General features: G+C 50.2%; 2 protein-coding genes across 2 annotated transcripts in view; one reads left to right on the top strand and one right to left on the bottom strand.

The window, feature by feature from the left end:
* Window positions 1–22,157, bottom strand: part of CCDC40 (coiled-coil domain containing 40) — a 71,559-nt gene extending 49,402 nt beyond the window's left edge. The window contains exons 1-9 of the mRNA XM_023212097.3: window positions 22,098–22,157; window positions 20,545–20,608; window positions 18,674–19,141; window positions 13,126–13,249; window positions 11,116–11,294; window positions 9,913–9,996; window positions 9,619–9,838; window positions 1,461–1,618; window positions 1,132–1,254 (exon numbers count right to left, since the gene is read on the bottom strand). Coding sequence (XP_023067865.2) covers window positions 1,132–1,254; window positions 1,461–1,618; window positions 9,619–9,838; window positions 9,913–9,996; window positions 11,116–11,294; window positions 13,126–13,249; window positions 18,674–19,141; window positions 20,545–20,608; window positions 22,098–22,126 — 1,449 coding nt within the window. The 5' untranslated portion in view covers window positions 22,127–22,157. The remainder of the gene's footprint in view (window positions 1–1,131; window positions 1,255–1,460; window positions 1,619–9,618; window positions 9,839–9,912; window positions 9,997–11,115; window positions 11,295–13,125; window positions 13,250–18,673; window positions 19,142–20,544; window positions 20,609–22,097) is intronic.
* Window positions 22,158–22,903: 746 nt separating this feature from the next.
* Window positions 22,904–23,405, top strand: part of TBC1D16 (TBC1 domain family member 16) — a 97,841-nt gene continuing 97,339 nt past the window's right edge. The window contains exon 1 of the mRNA XM_026455872.1: window positions 22,904–22,995. The gene's annotated coding sequence lies outside the window, so the exon portion shown is untranslated. The remainder of the gene's footprint in view (window positions 22,996–23,405) is intronic.

The raw sequence follows: 23,405 nt of genomic DNA, 5'->3' as shown, positions 1-23,405 counted from the left end.
CTCTTCCAAAACCACTCTTGGCTGGCCTTCCTAATTTATTTTTCAGACAGAACTCCAGAATTGTTTGGTTAATTGAGGGATTGTTTGTTCCTGGGATTCTGATGGGGACGTGCTCTACTTTAATTGCATTTGCAGCTGGAGACACCAGTGATGAGTAACGCCTAGCCCTGGGCCCTCCCTTTACCCTGGGACCCCACAGTGCTCATCCGTTCCTTCAAGTCCTCTTCGTCTCTTTCATCGGCTGGGCGCGGTGGCTCATGCCTATAATCCCAGCTCTTTGGGAGGCTGAGGTGGGTGGATCACCTGAGGTCAGGAGTTTGAGACCAGCCTGGCCAATATGGCAAAACCTTGTTTCTACTAAAAATACAAAAATTAGCCAGGCGTGGAGGTGGGTGCCTGTAGTCCCAGTCACTCTGGAGGCTGAAGCAGAAGAATTGCTTGAACCCGGGAGGCGGAGGTTGCAGTGACCTGAGATTGCACCCCTGCACTCCAGCCTGGGTGACAGAGTGAGACTCTGTCCCAGAAAACAAACAAACAAACAAAAAGTTAATTGTTTCCTCTGTGTCATTCCGTACTTGTGAATGCAGATGGTGACTCACATATTTTTTTTTAAGTTGCAGTAACTTTGGTTTCTGGTGCTGCCACTACAGACCTGAATCGGGGGCTGAGCGGGAGCAGCTTCCACCCACTTTGTCCCCTCCATTCTCTGCTCCACATGGTGCAGAGATGTAGGCGCTACCCGGAAGGCCGGCTGCCCACCGTGGGGGGAACTGTTAGAAAGACTTCAGTCCTCCCTGGAAGAGGTCCCTGCAGGCTAAGGAACTTGCCAGTCATCCCCCCAGCAAGCTGGCCTTGGCGGTCATGAAGAGACTAGAGTGCCTGAACCCTGCGAGGCATTCTGTCATCCACTAGCCAGGGAAGGAATGGGACTCTGGGCCATCCACCTGTCGGCATCTACTGTGGCCCTGCCATGGGGAGGGCCCGATGTTGGCAGATGCTGAAGGAGATGTAAGTCGGCTGCGGTCACTCATCCAGCAGACGGGCAGGTGCAGTCTAGTAGACCCACCAGCACCCCGTGCATGAGCACTCACTGGTGGGTCACACACCGAGAGCGGCTGGGACTGCTCTTACCTCACTCACTGCTTTCCTTAAAATCCGGGTGTCCTCAGCTTGGGCCAAGTACTGAGCCTCAAACAGGGCGATGTCTTCTTCCAGCTGCTGGGCTCGAGTGGTGAGCTGGTCCACATACAGGTCCTGGGAAACAGGATGAGAAGCAGCCCCGTCAGGAGGTGTCCGTGGCTGAGGGCCTGTTCTCCACCAACCCTTGATACAAGTCGAGGCCACCCAGGCCGGTCACCACCCCTCCGGCCGGGAGCCTTCACGCAGGAGACAAAGCTGAGCCCCTTTCTGAAGCTCCACGGTCTGGTGATCATTCAAGGTGTGTCGAGTTTGCAGAATACCTGCTTTTTCTTCTCGATTTCTGCCCGGATCCTCTCCGTCTCGGCCTTCTTCACCACTTGCTTCATCACACGGATGTCGTCCCGCATGTCCTGGTCAATGTTCTGCATGTAGAAGAGATGCAGGGCCAAGTTCTCCATCTCAGTCTGCAGAGCTGCCACTGCGGGTGGGGGGGGGGGGGTGGTGGCAGAGAGAGAGAGAGAGAGAGAAAGAGAGAGAGAGAGCGTGGGGAGGCTGTCCCAGCGTCCCCCATGCAGAGACCTAGGAGGCGGCGGGGAACAGCTGCCCTGGGCACCCTTCCTGCCATTTTTGGGTAAGAGTGGGAAACTGCTTTTAAACTATCAAGACCCAGACTTTGTCAGCAAAGAGTTTACAGTCTCGTGGAAGAGACAAAAATATACGGAATCTACATCCACAAATTGCAACAAGCTGTTCCATTCCCCACCAAGTCTCAGAGATCCTCCCGGTAGTCTAAAGAGACAGTGAAGTGGTGCCAGGTGGTAAGGCTTCAGGTTGATTGGATAGATTTCTTACCACTGAAAGGCTGGCAACCTTAGGTGGAGTCTTAAGTCCCCCGGGAGGAGACCATCGCATCCAGGGCAGGCTGAGCTCCACAGACGCCCCTGCACTGACACCGCCAGGCAGCAGTGCAGGGCAGAGAGGACGAGGCTGGAAAAGGCAGCACCTTCCGTCCCATTAAGTGACAGCCAGTGCTCTCAGAGGAGGCCAAGGCCTGAAGAACTGATTCCTTTAACAAAACTTGCATGAGATGGATTTCTAATGCTACAGTACCAATTTATTGAGGGAGCTACACGTGGGTCAGTACTTGTTGACTCACCACACAGAGCACTCCTTTTCAGCGGCTGGATCCAAACAGAAAACTGTATTACAGGGCAAAAAACTGCTGGATGCATATCATCCTGGAGCCAGGTGTGCTCAAAGGATACAGCTTAAACTTGCAAAACCATTTTGGCTGGGCGTGGGGGTTCATACCTGTAACCCCAGCACTTTGAGAGGCTGAGGTGGGCGAATCACTTGAGGCCAGGAGTTCAAAACCAACCTAGCCAACATGGTGAAATCCTGTCTCTATTCAAATTACAAAAATTAACAGGGCATGGTGGTGCATGTCTGTCATCCCAGCTACTCAGGAGGCTGAGGCGGGAGGATCACGCCACTGCACTACAGCCTGGGTGACAAAGTGAGACTCTGTCTCAAAAAAAAAAAAAAACAAAAACGCAACCTGTGCATTAATATAGTTTGCAGTAGCTAAATTTCAAAGTGAATTTCCTTTAAATTCTCTTTGAGGACTTGCTATTTTTTTTTTTTTTTTTTAGCCCAGGAATTCCAGACCAACCTGGGCAACACAGTAAGACCCTGTCTCTCTCTCTCTATATATATATATACACACACACACACACATATATATGCAGGCTGGTCTCTCTCTATATACATATGTGTGTGTGTGTGTGTATATATATATATATATAGAGAGAGAGAGAGAGAGAGAATTAGCCAGACCTGGTTGCGCGTGCATAGTCCTAGCTACTTGGGAAGCTGAGGTGTGAGGATCACTTAAGGCTGGGAGTTCGAGGCTACTGCGCCATTGCACTCCAGCCTGGGCGACAGAGCAAGATGCTGTCTTGAAAAAAACAAAAGCGAAAAGAATCCACGAGAATCTACGTTGCCTCTGTGGAGGGCCCTGGCGGCTGGGTGGGAGAAGGGGCAAAGAGAGGAAAATTTCCTTTTCGTTGTAGAGCTAGCTCTTGCATTTTGAATCATTACTTTTCCAAAATAAGTAAATAATTATGTTGAATAAATTTAGGTTCACCCAAACCATCTCACCATGGATGGTAACGGGAATTGCAATGGATTTATTGCTAATTTGGAGGGAAATGGCGTTTTTGTTTTTGTTTTTGTTGTTTTTTTGAGACGGAGTCTCGCTCTGTCGCCCAGGCTGGAGTGCAGTGGCGCAATCTCGGCTCACTGCAAGCTCCGCCTCCCGGGTTCACGCCATTCTCCTGCCTCAGCCTCCCAAGTAGCTAGGACTACAGGCGCCTGCCATCTTGCCCGGCTAGTTTTTTTATTTTTGTATTTTTTTAGTAGAGACGGGGTTTCACCGTGTAGGCCAGGATGGTCTCGATCTCCTGACCTCGTGATCCACCCGTCTCGGCCTCCCAAAGTGCTGGGATTACAGGCTTGAGCCACCGCGCCCAGCCGGAAATGGCGTTTTTATATCACGCATCTTTCCGGCTGGTAACGTGGGCACTCCATTTATTTAAATCTGTTTTATGACCTTTCATAAAATTTCTTGTTTTTCTTCAGATAGGCTCACTTATTCCTTGTTGGACTTATTCCTGGACTTATTTTAAAGTTGTTATAGCTATTATGAATGAGCTTTTTTAAAAATTGTAATTCCTGGCCGGGCACGGTGGCTCACGCCTGTAATCCCAGCACTTTGGGAGGCCGAGACGGGTGGATCACGCAGTCAGGAGATCGAGACCATCCTGGCCTACACGGTGAAACCCCATCTCTACTAAAAAAAAAAATACAAAAAACTAGCCGGGCGAGGTGGCAGGTGCCTGTAGTCCCAGCTACTTGGGAGGCTGAGGCAGGAGAATGGTGTGAACCCGGGAGGTGGAGCTTGCAGTGAGCTGAGATCCGGCCACTGCACTCCAGCCTGGGCAACAGAGCGAGACTCCGTCTCAAAAAAAAAAAAAAAAAAAAAATTGTAATTCCTAACTATATTACTGGTGTAGAAGAAAACTATAGAGCTGGTATCCAGCTACTTTATTGATTTCTTACTGTTTCTACTGACTTTTTTTTTTCATTAGTAGAGGTTGAGAATTTCAGTATTTCATTCCCAGATCCATACCTCATTTCTTTCTCTTATTTTCTTTGTGTTGCTGGAGCCTCCAAAACAGTCTGGGGTAACTGCTATGCTAGCAGGCCACCTCATCTCATTCCTGATTTTAAGTCTAGTCTTTCCACTGGATCACATTTTCTTGTTAGTTTCTGATAAATACTTAGAACTTTCCTTCTATCCTACTTTGGGATGGATGATGAGTTTTATTAAATACCCATTTGGCACCCACCCAGGAAGCCTTTTTTTGTTGGCCAGGCTGGAGTGCAGTGGCACAATCTTGGCTCACTGCAACCTCTGTCTCCCGGGCTCAAACAGTTCTCCTGCCTCAACCTACCGAGTAGCTGGGATTACAGGCACCTGCCACCACACCTGGCTAATTTTTTGTATTGTTAGTAAAGACAGGGTTTCACCATGTTGGGCAGGCTGGTCTTGAATTCCTGACCTCAGGTAATCTGCTCGCCTTGGCCTCCCAAAGTGCTGGGATTACAGGCATGAGCCTCCGCGTCCTGCCTCCATCCTTTAATTTATAAATATAATGCATGAAATTAGTAGATTTCCTAATTGTGAATTATTCCTGTGTGAATTCCAGAAGTAAATCTTACTTATTTTGCTAACGTTTTGTTCAGGATTTTCACTCTTCATACATGGGGCCACTTTACAGTTTCCTGTTTGTATGCTGTTAGCATTTGCAGCCAGGCTTTCACTAAGCATCGCAGGACCAGCCTGCGGGGAGTTTCTGGAATCTTCCATCCCCTGGAGCTTTGATAACACAGGAAATGTTTGTTCCTTGAAGGTTACTAGAAGGGCTTCCATAACATCTTCCAATATGAGTGTATTTAGGGAAAACAGATTTTTGACATTTTCAATTTGTTCCATGATGTAACTAGTGCAATGCATAGCATTCTTGAAATTAAAAACAAAAACAAAAAACAACCCTCCCCCAAGTTGTCCTCATTCCCAACATTGTGACTTGCATGATCTCCTTTTTATTGCCAGACAAGCCAGCAGTGTGTAAGGTTTATTGGTCATTAAAAAAAGGCAGTTTTATTTATCAAGTCAATTCATTTTCGATTTATTTCATCAGCTTCTGCTTTTGATCTTTATTGGCTTCTTTTTCTACTTCTTTCAGTTTATTTACCTCCTTTGAGCTTCTCAAATAGAATGCCTGTTTTCAGGCCTGTTTGTGGAAATGTAAATAAACTCTGTCACGGGTTTTGTCTGAGCAGATTTGGCTGCAACCGGAAGTCTTCATGCGTGGACTTCCCATTGTTAATTTCCAGAGTCTATAACTGACATGCAGGTCAAATGCTAACAATCCTTCTCCCTTAGAATTCTGCATGCACTGGGAGGCCGAGGTGGGCAGATCACAAGGTCAGGAGTTCAAGACCAGCCTGACCAACATGGTGAAACCCCGTATCTAGAAAAAAACAAACATTAGCCAGGCATGGTGGCATGTGCCTGTAGTCCCAGCTACTTGGGAGGCTGAGGCAGGAGAATTGCTTGAACCCAGAAGGCGGAGGTTGCAGTGAGCTGAGATCACGCCACTGCACTCCAGCCTGGGCGACAGAGAGAGACTCCATCTCAAAAAAAAAAAAAAAAAAAAAAAAAAAAAAAAAAAAAAAAAACAAGAATTCTGTATGCATTGACATCCTGCTATTTATATTTAAGTTCTGAGATTCAGCCCGGCCACATGTTAGCATCATCTGGAAGCTTAAGGGTAAAAAAGAAAGCCAGAAACAAACATTGCCTCATCCTTCTCAGAACAAATCAATCTGAAATCTGGGCTGGGATGGGTCCTGGTGGTATTGAGCTCTCCCTGGTTCCTCCAAGGGGCAGCTGATGGAGACCTTGATAAAAACGCAGCCCAGGCCCGGCCTCAAGAGGCCATCTGGGTTTGCCCACCTAGAAGCCTACAGCATTTTTTCTTTTGCTGTGGAATTTGGAAATCTCACCAGCAACGTCTGGGGAAGTTTATTTCCTCTTTCAGCTGCATGGCCTGTCACGAGGCTTTCTTTCTTTCTTTTTTTTTTTTTGAAACAGAGTCTCGCTCTGTCACCCAGGCTGGAGTGATGTGGCCGGATCTCAGCTCACTGCAAGCTCCGCCTCCTGGGTTTATGCCATTCTCCTGCCTCAGCCTCCCAAGTAGCTGGGACTACAGGCGCCCGCCACCTCGCCCGGCTAGTTTTTTTTTTGTATTTTTTAGTAGAGAAGGGGTTTCACCGTGTTTGCCAGGATGGTCTTGATCTCCTGACCTCGTGATCCACCCGTCTCGGCCTCCCAAAGTGCTGGGATTACAGGCTTGAGCCACTGTGCCAGGCCCTGTCACAAGTCTTTCTATCTGCAGATTCTTCTTTCCTGAACTCACGCATCTGTTCTCCTGGTCATTGGCTATTGCCTCTCATCTCCTGAAATCTCTCTCTTATGGACATTGGTTTGATTTTCCTGATCTATTGTCCACGTCTTTTATCTCCTCCTCAAGATATCCAACATTTTGGGGTTTGCTCTATTTCCGGGGAAGATTCCTCAAACTGGCTTTTTAGTTAAGAAATTTAGTTTTCAACGCATTCATTTGTCTAGTAGTGCCTTTTGGGGGGATGATGATTATATTTTTAAATTTTGCATACCCCTTTTCCTAACACTTTGTTCTCTTTACGGATGCAATGTCCTCTAAAATCTCATGAGACTACCAGTTGGCGCCTCTGCACGCTCTGGGATGATGATTACATTTTTAAATTTCACATAACCCTTTTCCTAACACTTTGTTCTCTTTACAGCCACAACGTCCTCTAAAATCTCCCGAGACTACCAGTTGGTGCCTCCGCACGCTCTGTTTTTGGAATCAGGGCTGGGCTTGCCTGTCTGTTCAGCTCAGTCTCCTCTCAGGTCTGGGGATCTCCGGTTGGTAACTCACATTTTGGCATGATGGTTTAGTGACTGTGATGGCCAATCAATACTGAGTGTCAACTTGATTGGATTGAAGGATACAAAGTATCGATCCTGGGTGTGTCTGTGAGGGTGTTGCCAAAGGAGATTCACATTTGAGTCAGTGGCCTGGGAAAAGGCAGACCCACCCTCCCTCTGAGTGGGCTCCCTCTAACCAGCCGCCAGTGCAGCTGGAGTATAAGCAGGCAGAAAAATGTGGAAAGACAGACTGGTGTAGCCTCTCAGCCTACATCTTTCTCCTGTGCTGGATGCTTCCTGCCCTTGAACATTCGACTCCAGGTTCTTCATTTTTGGAACTCAGACTGGCTCTCCTTGCTCCTCAGCCTGCTGATGGCCTATCGTGGACCTTGTGATCCTGTGTTAATACTGAATAAACTCTCCTTTCTCTATATATCTATCCTGTTAGTTCTGTCCCTCTAGAGAACCCTAATATAGTGACTGATGGGCTCCGTCTCCCTCCCAGATGAGGCAGGTGACCGTGGGCTTTCTCCAGGGGCTAGACCCCACGTCTCACCTAAGGGACTGTGCAGTGCTGGCTGACCCCCGGTCAGGGCCGGGACCGCTGCCCAAATTCTTCAGTTCTGAGAAGGCAGAGATGGTGCTATTTGAGGCAGGTCTTGCCAGGTTGAAGAGCCTTGGCTCCAGCCCTTTCCTAATCTCCAGGAAGCACAGAGTCCACCAGAGTATTTAGATCTTTTCAGAATCCCACCCACGCTTTGAGCCCTAGCAGAGGGCAGCCGGCAGGCACTCAACCCCAGCTCCATGGCTCCAGCCTCGCTGAGCAGAGGGGAGCCGGCGGGTGCTCTACCCCAGCTCCACAGCTCCAGCCTCACTGCAGGTGTGGGGAGCAGGTGGAGGCAGGCGTCCTCCTTCAGGAGGGTCTAAATTCTGTTACTTCTGGAGGATGCGGTTCTTTCAGTTCAGCGTGGATGTCACGTTCTTTCCTTTTGGTGTTTTCTGTTCATTTGATGGTAACTGGAGAGAGGTTCTTGATAAGTGCCCACTTACCCTAACTCTGAAATTTCCAGAAACCTCTTCCACTTTTCTCAGGGTTTAAAATGTTTCTTTCCAGAATAGCTGGGATGGCCGTGAACTTCTGTTTTCTTCCAGGTTTGTGTAGGCCATTTCCCCATGATAAGCGTAATACAGAGTTGACTGGTAAAGTTGAAAACATCAAAAAGCATAAAGACTGAAATACGGCCGGGCGCGGTGGCTCAAGCCTGTAATCCCAGCACTTTGGGAGGCCGAGACGGGCGGATCACGAGGTCAGGAGATCAAGACCATCCTGGCTAACATGGTGAAACCCCGTCTCTACTAAAAAATACAAAAAACTAGCCGGGCGAGGTGGCGGGCGCCTGTAGTCCCAGCTACTTGGCAGGCTGAGGCAGGAGAATGGTGGGAACCCGGGAGGGGAGATTGCAGTGAGCTGAGATCCGGCCACTGCACTCCAGCCTGGGCGACAGAGCGAGACTCCATCTCCAAAAAAATAAAATAAAATAAAATAAAATAAAATAAAATAAAGACTGAAATACAACATAGCCACAAGAGGAAGCCACTGTGCCCGGTCACCTACATGACCAGCTCTGTGCAAGCACATTGCTTTAGTGGTAATGTTGCATAGCATGTGCCGTAGCCCTCACTGTCTTATCTGATTGGAAGCTATCCGCTGACCTGCCGCACACATCCTGCGGTGGTCGGGCCCCGGGCTAGGGTCTCACTGTCGTGCCAGCCCCGGCCTCAACCTCGCATTTGCACTTGTTGAAACCCTCCAGCACCCCCACCCCTGGTCTGCTCTCGCCTCCTGGTCTTGCCTGTCCTTGGACCTCTGCAGCCCACCTGTCTCTCCCAGTTTTGAGTCTCTACACCCTGGCTGTTAGCAGCGTCAGCATTTGCTGCTTTGTCCTGAGAGGTGCCATTTAACATATGTATGACCAGGCGCAGTGTCTCATGCCCGTAATCCCCGCACTTTGGGAGGCTGAGGCAGGCAGATCACCTGAGGTCAGGAGTTCGAGAGCAGCCTGGCCAACATGGTGAAACCCTGTCTCTACTAAAAATACAAAAAATAGCCAGGCGTGGTGGCAGGTGCCTGTAATCCCAGCTACTTGGGAGGCTGATCCAGGAGACTGGCTTGATCCTGGAAGGGGGAGGTTGTAGTGAGCCAAGATCGCGCCACTGCACTCCAGCCTGGGTGACAGAGTAAGACTTCATCTCAAATAACAGCAAAAAGACATTTGATTTATGTGCCTTCTCCTCCTTAAAAGGGTGGGAATCCTTCCAGGACACACACGCATCTTATTTTTCCCTGGGAACCCCTCCAGGACCCGATGGCGTGTGGGGCCGCGGGGTTGCCTTACGCTTTTTGCGCTCCTCGTTGGCGGCTGTGCAGGTCTTGGTGTAGAGCGCACGGGCGCCCTGCAGCTCCTCCTCCTTCTGCCTGCGCTCGCTCGAGGCGACTGAGTGGCGGTCGTGACTCTTCTCCAGCAGTTTCTGCAGGTGTACCAGGTGCTGCTGCACCTCATAGAGATTCACCCCCAGCTCCTGCCGCTGGGCTCGGCTCTGCTTGGTAGCCACGACCTGGACCAGAGAGAGAAACAGGGTCACCAGGACGCGGGCATCCGGCCGGGGTGGGAGACTGGACAGATACACACCAGCTCTTGGAGGTCCAGCTTCAACTTTTCGATCTGTCGGTTCAGGTAGTTCTTCAGGGCAGCCTGGAATCTTACCATCAGGGGCTAGAACAATGGAAAAACCACAGGCGGTTACCTTCCTGGTTACCCTCCTGCCTAACCCAGGGCTCAGCCCACGTGGCCACAGGTCTCCCCCTGGTGGGCCAGAGGCGACTTCCGTGTGGAGTGCTCCCTGCTTCTGCTTGGGATTCTTACTCTGGAAGCCACAAATTAAAGGCACCTCATGGTCTCATCTCAGGCACCTGCAGAACTGAATGCATATTTTGGCAAAATGATGGTGAGCTGGGTCTGGGGTGGTGGTGGTGGAGCAGTGGTCTGGGGACAGAACCTCCCCCTGCAGCCCCCAGTTCCTTCCTGCAGCTCCTGGAGCTCTGCAGCTTTCCTGATGGGTGAACGAAATCAACATCTGCCTTTTCCCCTTGCCAGTGGGTAGAGCAGGGAGCTGCGATCCAATTGGTGCCCTCAAGGCAGTGGCTCCCAAGATGGGCCCCACACCCCCAACACTGGCAATGACTGGAGACATTTTTTTTTTTGAAAGGGAGTTTCGCTCTTGTTGCCCAGGCTGAAGTGCAGTGGTGCCATCTTGGCTCACTGCAACCTCCACCTCCTGGGTTCAAGCGATTCTCTTGCCTCAGCCTCCCAAGTAGCTGGAATTACAGGTGCTCACCACAAAGCCCAGCTAATTTTTTTTTTTTTTTTTTGTATTTTTAGTAGAGACGGGGTTTCACCATGTTGGCCAGGTTGGTCTCGAACTCCTGACCTCAGGTGATCCACACACCTTGGCCTCCCAAAGTGCTGGGATTACAGGCGTGAGCTACCGCCTGGCCTGGAGACATTTTTGATGGTCACAACCAAAGGGGGGATGCTCCTGGCATGTAGTGGGGGGACCTCAGGGATGCCGTTCAACACCACACAAGGCACAGCACAGAATGACCCGGCCCCACAGGGCAGGGGTTGAGAAACACAGGCCTTACCTGTACCAATCTTAGAAGAGAGTACCCTACGAAGAGGCAGGTCAATCAGTGCCTATAAACGGTGCAGTGAACAGGCGAGATACAAGTACAGCATGTGGGGTCAGGAGTGGGTCACAGTGCAGGCAGAGAAAGGGGCCTGAGTCATTCTCCATCTGTGTATGCAAAGTAAAACCCGGGAAGGCTTCCTTACGTGGTCTGGGTCCAAAACCACCAGTTGGGACCCTTCATCTTCTCCTTCCTCATCACTCCCTTCGGACTCCACGTTCTCTGCCACGGCCTCTTCCTCGGAACTGGGCTGCTGGATCTGGTCCTGGAACACTGGCTGGTATGCTTCCCTGGGGTGGGCGTCGGGCACCCTTGGGGGGATCACTGTGGGGATAGACAGCGACACATTGCCGAGCTGCTGGAGAGAAGGCTCAGTGATTCTCTTCTGGGGAGTCAACGGCACAGCTGCTGTCATGCCTCCTGCAGCGTGATGGGAAGGTGACAGCAAAAGCATCCAAACGGCCTGTGGGTCAGAAACATCATTTACCCCATCTTCTATTCACTGACTCAGTGCATCCCAGAGAAAGGGCCCCGTTTTAAAGGTAGGCAGGAAGGAAATTATTTTTGAGAGGCTTCTTTACACATAAGGAGTGAATAGAAAGGTGGCCACTTAACTAGTGGATTAGACACCTTTTTTTTTTTTTTTTTTTTTTCAGACAGAGTCTCACTCTGTCACCCAGGCTGGAGTGCAGTGGTGGGATCTCGGCTCACTGCAACCTCCGCCTCCCAAGTTAAAGTGATTCTTCTGCCTCAGCCTCCTGAGTAGCTGGGATTACAGGCACCCGCCACCATGTCCAGCTAATTTTTGTATTTTTAGTAGAGACGGGGGTTTCACCATGTGGGCCAGACTGGTCTCAAACTCCTGACCTTGTGATCCACCCATCTCGGCCTCCCAAAGTGCTGGGATTACAGGCATGAGCCACTGCGCCCAGCCTAGATTTGAATTTTTTAAAAAATGTGAAACAGCTGATAAGACTGCAAAAGAAAGGAAATAATAAATGAGGCTCTAGTTTTGGCCTTTACATAATTCTAGGTTGGAGGGATCCCTGTTCTGTTTTGTACTAATTTATTTATTTATTTACTTATTTAGAGACAGGGTCTTGCTCTGTCGCTCAGGCTGGAGTGCAGTGGTGCGATCTCAGCTTACTTCAACCTCTACCTCCCAGGTTCAAGTGGTTCTTCTGCCTCAGCTTCCCTCAATCCCTCGGGAGTGACAAGTAGCTGGGATGACAGGTACGCGCCACTACGCTTGGCTAATTATGTTTTGTTTGGTTTTTTTGAGATAGAGTCTCGCTCTTGTTGCCCAGGCTGGAATGCAGTGGCTCAATCATGGCTCATTGCAACCTCCACCTCCCAGGTTCAAGTGATTCTCCTGTCTCAGCCTCCTAAGTAGCTGGGATTACAAGTGCCTGCCACCATGCCTGGCTAATTTTTGTATTTTTTAGTAGAGATGGGGTTTTGCCATGTTGGCCAGGCTGGTCTTCAACTCCTGACCTCAGGTGATCCACCGGCCTTGGCTTCCCAAAGTGCTGGGATTCCAGGAGTGAGCCACGGCACCCAGCCTGTTTTTTACTAATTTAGACAGGTGCTGTTTTCATGTCATTTGCAAGTAATGCAAGGTTTTGGACTGTCTGCAGGTTGGTACCACAGGGAATTTGCAACTTCCTGATCTGCCCTCCCGTGTCCACAGTACTGGGATGCCGGGACTACGTAAGAAGACGGGGGTTCTGGAAAGCCTTTGAAAGTCAGCAGACAGATTCAGGCCTGGGGGTGCTGTCACGGCATGCCTCGCTCTGAGACCAGGAGGTAGTGAGAAATGGCTGTCAGGAGATGGGGCTGGGCATCAATGAACCTCAGCGAAGGCTGCATTCTGTCACTTAATCCAACCAGTTCCTTAATGCCCTTAGGGGAACTGTTGTTAAATGCAGAAAGGTTCCTACTTCATCAGTCGCTGTTAGGATTAAATGAGATAAAACAGTAAACGCCCAATAAATGTTATCCATATCTGTTAATAAGATTTTTCTCTTTCAGCTCACAGCCACTCAGGAAACAGGTAACAAATGGATGACAAACGAGTGGCGTCCCTTGCACAGAAGGGCCCGTGCAGGTGGCTCATTGCCGCCACAGCAGGATGACCTCAGTGGGTGGGCGGCACCTGGCTCCTGTGGGACGAACTCCTCCAGGTCCGAGGACTCCATGCTGCTCCAGTGGCTCAGCCGGAAGCGGTGCCATGCGCCCATCGGGAGCACCTGCCCCTGGGGCTCCCTTGTGGATCCTGTCTGTGGCAAGAACAACCCAAACTAAGTCAACAAGGGATTAACTGCCACTGAGAAGTTATTCAATTTTAACTCATTACATTTGTGAAAGTTGTCAGAATCAAAATATAGTCACCTGTGTATTTTTTAAAAAACCTGGCCGGGTGCGGTGGCTCATGCCTGTAATCCCAGCACTTTGGAAGGCCGAGGCAGGTGAATCACTTGAGGCCAGGAGTTCGAGACCAGCCTGGGTAACATGGTGAAACCCCGTCTCTACTAAAAATGCAAAAATTAGCCAGGTGTGGTGGTGCATGCCTGTAATTCCAGCTACTTGGGAGGCTGAGGCACAAGAATCGCTTGAACCCTGGAGGTGGAGGTTGCAGTGAGTGAAGATCACAGCACTGCACTACAGCCTGGGCAACAGAGCAAGACCCCTTCTCAAAAATAAACAAATAAAGTTAAAATCGAGTCGGGTGTTTTTTATGAAGGGAAGACATTTTCTTATTGAAATTTCCCTAAAGGGGGCTGGTTTGAAAGGAGAGAAGAGGAAACAGTCCTCTTGGGAGACCCTGGCTGGGAGCCAAGGCTTTCCCGCATGCTTTCATGAAGAGGGTGCTCAGAATCGTGGTTTCCTGTCCTTGAGGTGCTCAGCATGTAGGAGCAAAAGATCCCATGACCCACGCATTCTCGTGCCTGGGTGTTTACACTTAGCTACAGATCCAGATGGGCAGAAGCCACTCCTTTATTATTATTAGTTTTATTATTATTGAGTAAGGGTCTCACTCTGCCACCTGGGCTGACGTGCAGTGTTGCAGTCATAGCTCACTGCAACCCCCAAGCTCTGGGCTCAAGTGATCCTCCCTCCTTAGCCTCCAGAGAGCTGGGACTACAGGTGCACACCACCACACTGGTCTAATTTTTAAATATTTTATTTAGAGGTGGGGTCTGGCTATGTTCCCTAGCTGGTCTCAAACTCCTGGCCTTAGTCAGCCTTTCCGCTGTGGCCTCCCAAAGTGCTGGGATTACAGGTGTGAGCTGGGGGAACCACTTTTGAATTCCCTGGGCAAGGAAGAGTTAGATGTTTTCCACTTTGAACATTTGCAAAAGTCAAATGATGATCTTTATATCCAAGTGATTTCCTATTACTTTAACAATTACGTTAAATTTTGAGCAATGTATCATCCTAAATAACAAACAGAGAGAGGTTCCGTAAAGGAAACTGATATTTATGTGGAGATAGGGCATTGCAGTGGAAATACAGGTGCCATAGTAAATTATGTTTGCATTCAGGGAGGTAAAGGAAGATGAAAGTCAATAAAGGAAAAATGAGGAGGATGACATAATTGTTTTAAGATAATTCTCCTTGGCTGTAAGGATCAATAACAGGGTGGCATCACTCAAAGTTTTGACAGGCAGTTGCTGGGCAGCTGTCCTTGAGGAAGTGTTTTTTTGTTTTTGTTTTGAAAGGTTATGACGACCTGTGTGCAACATTGTGGGTTTTGCAGAGTCTTTTCTGATAGTTTTTGTTATGAGAAACCCTCCCCTTAATGGCTTTCCTCAGCTCTGTTTTTCAGGGTTTTTGTTATTGTTGTTGTTGTTGTTTTGAGATAGCATCTCGCTCTGTCGCCCAGGCTGGAGTGCGCCACCACACCTGGTTAATTTTTGCATTTTTAGTAGAGACGGGGTTTCACCATGTTGGCCAGGCTGGTCTTGAACTCCTAGTCTCAAGTGATCCGCCTGGCTCGGCCTCCCAAAGTGCTGGGATTACAGCCATGAGCCACTAGGCCTGGCCTGTTGTTGTTGATAAATTTTTAAAAGTGGTTTTGGTTTTATATTTGTCACTTGTGATCATAAAACTTAATTAGGGCTCACCAAATACTGAAGCCTGATATTCTCCAAAGTGACTTTTAGAAACTCTTTCGGGTTTCCCAGGGTGGGGGAGTAGGAGGGATGGGTGCCTTGTGGTTCAGAACGGTGGCTTTGAAGCAAGAGCTACCATTTGCCACAACAGCTGGGTGACTATGCAATGACCTTTCACCTCTCAGTTTCCTCATCTGTACAATGGGCACAATCATAGTTCCTATGTCATAGGGTTGTTATCCTAAGACAACACAGAACGGTGTCTAGCCCATAGTCAGTGCTCAGAAGTATAAAGCAGCCTCTTTCCCTGCCTCCCTTCCACACTCCCATCTCCCCTTCCAGAAAAACTGAAACCTAAGCTATGCTGGGGGTCGGGGCAGCCAAGGCAGTGAAAGTGGGAGACAGGTCACATCCAGGGGGACTGATCACATTGGTGAATATAGTAAGGATCATGGGGCCAGGCTTCTCCCTGTTGGAAAAGGAGCTACAAATATGGAACAGGAGGCCGGGCGCGGTGGCTCATGCCTGTAATCCCAGCACTTTGGGAGGTTGAGGCAGGAGGATTGGTTGAGCCCAGGAGTTCAAGACCAGACTGGGTATCATGGTGAAACCCCCCTGGTACAAAAAATACAAAAATTAGCTGGGCATGATGGTGAGTGCTTGTAGTCCCAGCTACTTGGGCGAGACTACATTTCAAAAAAAAAAAAAAAAAAATGGAAGAGGAGAAAACTGGGAGGGACCCCTTATGGAGGTGAGATGGAATTAGAGGTGCTATTGTGAGCCAAGGCCGGGGGCAGGGGTGTATTCCAATAAATATAGATGTGAGCGAATATCTGTGTACATGGTACATACATAAATGTGGGGGAAGTATGGATGGTACATGCACACAGGTCCTATCTCCTGCCACTGAGACGGCCTGGGGACAGTGACACCCCAGCATCAATGAGGACCCCAGCACCCAAGTCATAACTTCTAAATTCTATTTTCCACTAACAGAAACAGGGCTCCTGGAGAAATGTCTGATTCTAAGACGGGGCAGTCCATGCCAGAAAGCAAGAAAGTTCTCAAAGAAGGATGGAGGTGCATCAGACGACACAAAAGCTGGTTTAAATGGGCCCTCATTGGCCAAACTGAGCATCAAAATACATAATGACAGTAACAGGTTATAACCCAGTGAATCACATGCAGAGCCTGAGTCTATGCAGATGTAAGAATATAAATAAACCAAGAGTTTAATGAGGAACCCATATTCACATCGCTCCAAAGTGGCTCCCTGTGTTTATCTCAGAGTGCAGGGCGGCCTGCACATTTGAAAATTAACCAATGTAATCTGCCAAAGTAACTAATGAAAAAGGAAAATACAGTCTTCTGAACAGACACAGAAAAGGATTTGACAAAACCCAATACCCTCTTATAATTAAAAAACAACAACCACCACCCAACAACGTTCAACAAACCCAGAATACAAGGGAACTTCCTTAACCCGATAAAGGGTATCTACAACACCCACGGCAAATATGGCGCCTTACAGTCAAAGACTGAATGCTTTTCCCATAAGATCAGGGCAAGACAAGAGGTCTGCTCTCACCACTTCTATTCAACATGGTGCTGGAGGTTCTAGCCAATGTAATCAGGCAAGAAAAAGAAAGAAAAGGTGTCTGGATTGGAAAGGAAGAAGTTAACTGCCTTTTTTCTCAGATGACATGATTATCTTTGTGAAAAAGCCTACGGATTCTACAAACAAGGTAGTCTAAAAGTGAGGGACTTGAGCAATGTGGCAGAATGTCAGGTGAGGATACAAAAACCAATTGTATTTCTACATGCTAGCAACGTACAATTGGAAACCATTTATAATGGCATCAAAAATGTGAAATACCGGCCAGTAGCGATGGTTCACGCCTGTAATCCCAACACTTTGGAAAGCTGAGGCAGGCGGATCATTTGAAGTCAGGAGTTCAAGACCAGCCTGGCCAACATGGTGAAACCCCATCTCTACTAAAAATACCAAATTTTAGCCGGGTGTGATGGTGTGTGCCTGCAGTCCCAGCTGCTCGGGAGGCTGAGGCAGCAGAATTCCTTTAACCTGAGAGGCAGAGGTTGCAGTGAGTCAAGATCATGCCACTGCACTCCAGCCTGGGTGACAGAGTGAGACTTCATCTCAAAAAAAAAAAAAAAAAAAAAAATTCTGGAAATTGCCTTGCTCCATTTCCAAGGAATGCTCAGGCATTACTTAGGGTGTTGCCCCGCTGGTATCGAACTCCTGGCCTCAAGTGATCCACCTGCCTTGGCCTCCCAAAGGGCTGGGATTATAGGCATGCACCACCACGCCTGGCTCAATTTCCAGATGTTGAAGGTTGTGCCACAGCTGTTTGTGGGAAACACATACAGAAGCATTTGAAGGCTTTGGTGCATCAGATCCACAACTCACTCTCCAATGTTTAAGAAAATAAAAGATCTGTTTTACTGCACTTCATTTTTTTCTGTAACTTTGTGATTGTTTAAAGAGAATTGGGCCGGGCACGGTGGCTCATGCCTGTAATCCCAGCACTTTGGGAGGCCGAGGCGGGCGGATCATGAGGTCAGGCGATCGAGACCATCCTGGCTAACACGGTGAAACCCCGTCTCTACTAAAAATACACAAAAATTACTAAAAATACAAAAAAATTAGCTGGGCGTAGTGGCAGGCGCCTGTAATCCCAGCTGCTCGGGAGGCTGAGGCGGGAGAATGGCGTGAACCCAGGAGGCGGAGCTTGCAGTAAGCGCGCCACTGCACTCCAGCCTGGGCGACAGGGCGAGACCTCGTCTCAAAAAAAAAAAAAAAAAAATTAATGAAAAAATATAAGAATGCAGCTATTGTCTCATTGTTATTATCTAGAACTGCACTATTCATTATGGCAGCTGCTGGCAACAGGTGGCTATTTAAATGGAAATTACAAACAGTTAAAAGCTCCATTCTCCAGCTTGCAAGTCACATTTGGAGAGCTCTCTGTAGCCACATGTGACTGATGGACCATATTGGACAATGCTGCTCTGGAAGCCTGGAAACGTGGATGCCCTTAGGTGGATGGCAGCTATGGAGGCCTCCAGCCTTGGGCTTGGGAACACTGAAGCAGAGTCCAGGATCTCTCAGCATTTGACCGTGAATTCTGAGACCTAAGCTTGCTAAGAATTTTTTTTTTTTTCAGACAAGGTCTCACTCTTGCGCAGGCCGGAGTGCAATGGTGCGATCTTGGCTCACTGCAGCCTCCGCCTCTCAGGTTCAAGCAATTCTCCCACCTCAGCCTTCTGAGTAGCTGGGATTACAGGTGTGCACCACCACACCTGGCTAATTTTTGCATATTTACTAGAGACAGGGTTTCACCAGGTTGGCCAGGCTGGTCTCGAACTCCTGACCTCAGGTGATCCACCCACCTTCGCCTCCCAAAGTGCTGGGATTACAGGCATGAGCCACCGCACCCAGCCCTGCTAAGAAATTTCTAACAGGGATTGCAGTTTGTATTTATAGTGTATCCCCAAGTTCCTCACATAGGGTGACAAACCCTGTAGGCTGTGAGACACTGGCACAAAACAGAAGTCAGGACTACTCACCCATCTGCCTACTGCTGGCCCAGAGGTGACCTGGCCCATTTGCTCCGACGGGCCTAAGACTCTCTGGGATGGCTCTGGGGAGGTGACCCTCTCTTCTCTGGATTCTGGTGGACCGGTGGCCTCTTGGTAGGAGCCTTCGAGACCAGCTTCCCCACTAGCACTATCGTGTGCCTCCTCTCCAGGCAGTTCCTGAGGACTGAAATATGGGTAAGTCATATCTGTAGCACTGATCTGCCCTTCAGCGGATGAAGCTTCTGAATAGTAATATTCCTCTTCGCTTTCAGCATCTCCATAGGACACAGTCTCCTCTTCCACTGTGGTTTCCCCTTCCAAGGCAGCTTCCCCTTCTGCCTGGACCTCTCCCTCTTCAATTGCAGCTTCCGCTTGGGTTGTGACTTCTTCAGGATGCTCTGTGCTACCGACAGCTTCTTCACTTTTCTGACCATCATCCTTCTCTGGTGGTGACGCCTGTAAAGGTGTGGCAGGAAAAAAAATCAGGAAACAAAGTATAAAGGACCTTGTGAGGTTTTATTCTTTATAGTGAAATTATACTAATGGGAAAACTGCATTTAGACCCTTCTCAGCATCAGTAAGAGATCATGTTTCACTTTGGGAGGCCGAGGCAGGCAGATCACGAGGTCAGGAGATCGAGACCATCCTGACCAACATGAATTAACCCCATCCCTACTAAAAATACAAAAATTAGCTGGGTGTGGTAGTGCGCACCTGTGATCCCAGCTACTCAGGAGGCTGAGGCCAGGAGAATTGCTTGAACTCGGAAGGCGGGGGTTGCAGTGAGCCGAGATTGTGCCATTGCACTCCAGCCTAGAGACGGAGTGAGACTCTGTCTCAAAAAAAAAAAAAAAAAATCATGTTTCATGCTTCAGTTTATCTGTTCTTTCTTTTCTAATTTTTTTTTTTTTTTTTGTGACAGGGTCTTACTCTGTTGCCTAGGCTGGAGTGCAATGGTGTGATCTCGGCTCACTGCAACTTCCATCTCCTGGGTTCAAGCAATTCTCCTGCTTCAGCCGCCTGAGTAGCTGGGACTACAGGTGTGTACCACCATGCCCTGTTAATTTTCCCATTTTTAGTAGGGATGAGGTTTCATCATGTTGACCAGGCTGGTCTTGAACTCTTGGCCTCAAGCGATCCATCCGCCTCAGCCTCCCAAAGTGCTGGGACTACAGGCATGAGCCACTATGCCCGGCCCTCTGTGCTTTTCATAATCATTTTTGCATCCTTCGTTACAGGAAATGAGTTCTGAAAAACTCAGGGCAACGCAAAGTTGGACATTCTTTGCATCCCTGACTAATCACTGACACTTTAGAATGGGGTAGGAAGAAAATGAATCTCTCTTCAACTTAACTGAGTTTGTTCCAGTGCAAGATAATGTCATCACATAATATACTACTTGATCAAGTCCAAATTCTCATTATTTATTTATTTATTTTTAATTTTATTTTATTTATTTACTTTTTGAGACGGAGTCTCGCTCTGTTGCCAAGCTGAGTGCAGTGGCACAATCTTGGCTCACTTCAACCTCCATCTCCCAGGTTCAAGCCATTCTCCTGCCTCAGCCTCCTGAGTAGCTGGGACTACGGGCATGAACCACCACGCCCGGCTAATTTTTGTATTTTCAGTAGAGACAGGGTTTCACCATGTTGGCCAGGATAGCCTGGATCTTTTGGCCTCGTGATCTGCCTGTCTCGGCCTCCCGAAGTGCTGGAATTACAGGCCCGGTCTATTTATTTATTTTTATTTAAAAATCCCAAAGTGTTGAGATTACAGGCGTGAGCCACCACGCCTGGCCTCTGATTCTCTTTAATTCCTAGTAAATATAGCCCGGAATAACTTTCCATAGGGAATTTTACCATGTGGCTTTCATTATTCCCTTCCTTCTCTCCCTCAGAAGCCAATCCATCTTCCGGATGAGACCTGGTTTTAGAGAAATAATTGAACAGTTTCAAGCAACAGTTTTCTTTTTCTTGGCCCTTATCCCCTCCTGAATTCTGCATGTCTGTTTATTTACTTGTTACTTCTCTGCTCCCCCAACCCCAGGCTGTTGTCAGGACTTTGTACTGTTTGTCAGGAACCATAACACTATATCATGCCTGTCAGGTGGCAGAGGTGCCACAAAAGCAAAGCTCCATGAAGGAATGAAAAATATAATTATTAAAACATCGAAGGAACAGCAGGATTAGATCACCCCAGAAAAGTCACCTCAAATATAACTCGTGTCTGGGACAAAACTGGGGAAAAGAAATACAAAGTAGAGAAAGTAGTGCGATCAGAGTAAATGTTCTAGGGACTCTAAGTTTCTCCACGATTTATGTAGCACAAGAATGCCGTGGTATATATATATATATAGACACACACACGTATATATATACACACACACACATATACACACACACACATATATTGCTTTTTTAAAAAAATTAAAGATTCAAGCTATTTTTATCTGTCAAAGGAATATAGATATGTTCGAGACAGACAGCGACAGTTCCCGTGATCTTCCCTTTCCTTCCCAAGATAATCATTGGTAACATTTAGGACTACATTCTTTCAACATTTTTCTATGCTTTAAACACACACCCTGAATTAGAGATCATAGTATACCTATCCTTTTACATTTATGCCTATCCTTTTATTAATAATACCTTTAGTCTTTCCATGTCAGTACATACAGTCCCACCTTAAAAAAAAGAAACAATACTGATGTGTCTAAGGTAAAAAGGCCAAAATCTTTCCAATCGTTTCTATCCTTTCAAACAGAGTCCAAGCGAGCAGCGGCCAGGTGGCAGGGATCTTCACCCAGCCGCCCTCCCTGTGTGCACTCAGTGCTTCCACCCAGGCCCCAGGACGGTGACCGCGGTCCATCGCGGGGCCGCCTAACCGCAGGGACCCCTCCCATGGCGGGTCACCCCCAAGCCTGTGACAGGGGATCTGTCCTTGCAGGAGAGAGGCACGGGGCCAGGCTGGTCTCCGGCCACAGCGAGTGGCCCCGGCGCAAGGTCAGGGGCCGCATCCCACAGACCCGCGCCCTGCAGAGCCCTCTGCTCTTAGGAGGACTGCGCGCAGGGACCGCCACGCAGAGTGGTTGCCATGGTGACTGCAGAGCGAGCGGTCCCGGGTTTTAGAGGGAGTTGCGCGCTTGGAGTAGGGGAAAGAGAGAGGCTGAGCGAGGACAAAGGGACAGGAGGGAAGAAATGAGAAGGGTTGGCGGGGGACGGGGGGCGGGGGGGGGCCTGAACACAGTGGATGGGCAAAGCCAGCAAAATGGCGAGAGAAGGGATACAGGCGAGAGGAAGTGGGAGTGGAGGCGAAGGGGCGAGGCAGGGGCCGACGTGGGGGCCACCTGGCGCGGTGACAGGAGAGCGCGGCCTGGCGGCTCCAAGACCCGCCGCCCCTCGGCCCGGCTTACCCGCCAGCCGCGCCGCTGGGTTCCGCCATCTCCCGTTGCTAGGTGACGCCGTCAACATCCGGCGGGGCCGGGACCACGCGCGCTGCGAGGGCGGGGGCCGCCGGGGGCGGCGCGGCCTTTGTGCCATCTCCACGCACGCAGAGACCCGCGCCATCTCGACGTGTCATCCCTTAGACTGTAATTAGAGCATGACCATACATTTCCTTTATCGCTCTGTGCGCCCAGGTGCCCCCTCGGCCGGCCTCAGTTTCTGTAAAGCGACAGCGGCGTCAGCGTGTGCCCAGCGGGCGGCTCAAGGTCTCGTAGGGACCTGCCGGGCTCCTGGGGACCCCAGAATGCTAAGCGCCCGGGAGTGGCAGGCGGGCTGGGGGCACCAGAGGCAGGGGACCCCGCGCATGGCGCGCGCTTTTCCATCTCCGGCCCTAGGGGCCTCCGGCGCCCCTCTCCAGGGGTCCTACGGAGACTCCTTGGGAAGCAGGGACGTCCGGGGGGCTTCCGGAGCGTGTCTTCCCTTCCTAGCCCCAAATAGGAGAAATCTCCCTGCAGAGGGCGGCAGCGGAGGGCTTGCGCGCACGCGGAGCGTCCGAGGGGCCCTGCCTTTCCCTCGGGGACGCGGGGCTCGGGTCGGGGCACAGTCCCCGGGGCCGGGGCGCGGCGAGGCCTGAGGCAGGGCCAGCAGGGTACGAGAGGCTTGGGCCCAGGGCTGGACCAGAAGGCAGGCAGGGAGCCCGGCCGGGGCAGGCAGCGGCCGGGCCGGGGGCGGGCCTGGGGGCGGGCCGGGGGCCGGGCCTCCCTGCGCGTCCCCGCCCCGCCGCGCCTCACTGGCGGCGGCAGCGGCGGAGGCGACGGTGGCGGCTCTCCGAGCCGGCGCGAATCCGGCCCCCGCAGCGGGACCCGGGTGGGTATTGGGGCCCGGACGGGGCCGCAGGGGCGGGGTCCGAGGGGTCCACCGCGCACCGAGCAGCGCCCCCTCGGCGGAGCTGGGGCGGGGACGCGCGGGGCGCGTGGGGCGCGTGGGCCTGCAGCCGCGGGTCCGGGGAGGGGCCGGGGTCCGGTCGCCGTCCTCGGGGTGCAGGGCGCCAGCAGGAACGGGAGCGTTGCGGGAGGACCCGGTTCACGCAGGGGCACCCGGGGACATTCCCCCGCGGCGAGTGAGGGCGCCCCGGGCTCGGAATGGGCCTAATTCGGGGAGACTGGTCCCCGCCTTTCTGGAGCCGTGGACCGGGGAACTTGCGGTCTTTGTCTGACTGGATTGGCGGAGCAGACGAATGGGAACTTGTGGGGTGCCGGCGCGCGCCCACACAGCCC

This window comes from Piliocolobus tephrosceles, chromosome 16 (assembly GCF_002776525.5).
Source record: "Piliocolobus tephrosceles isolate RC106 chromosome 16, ASM277652v3, whole genome shotgun sequence".
Taxonomy (NCBI): Eukaryota; Metazoa; Chordata; class Mammalia; order Primates; family Cercopithecidae; genus Piliocolobus; species Piliocolobus tephrosceles.
Note: the sequence above shows the minus strand (reverse complement) of the source record. Positions and strands in the feature narration are given on the sequence as shown.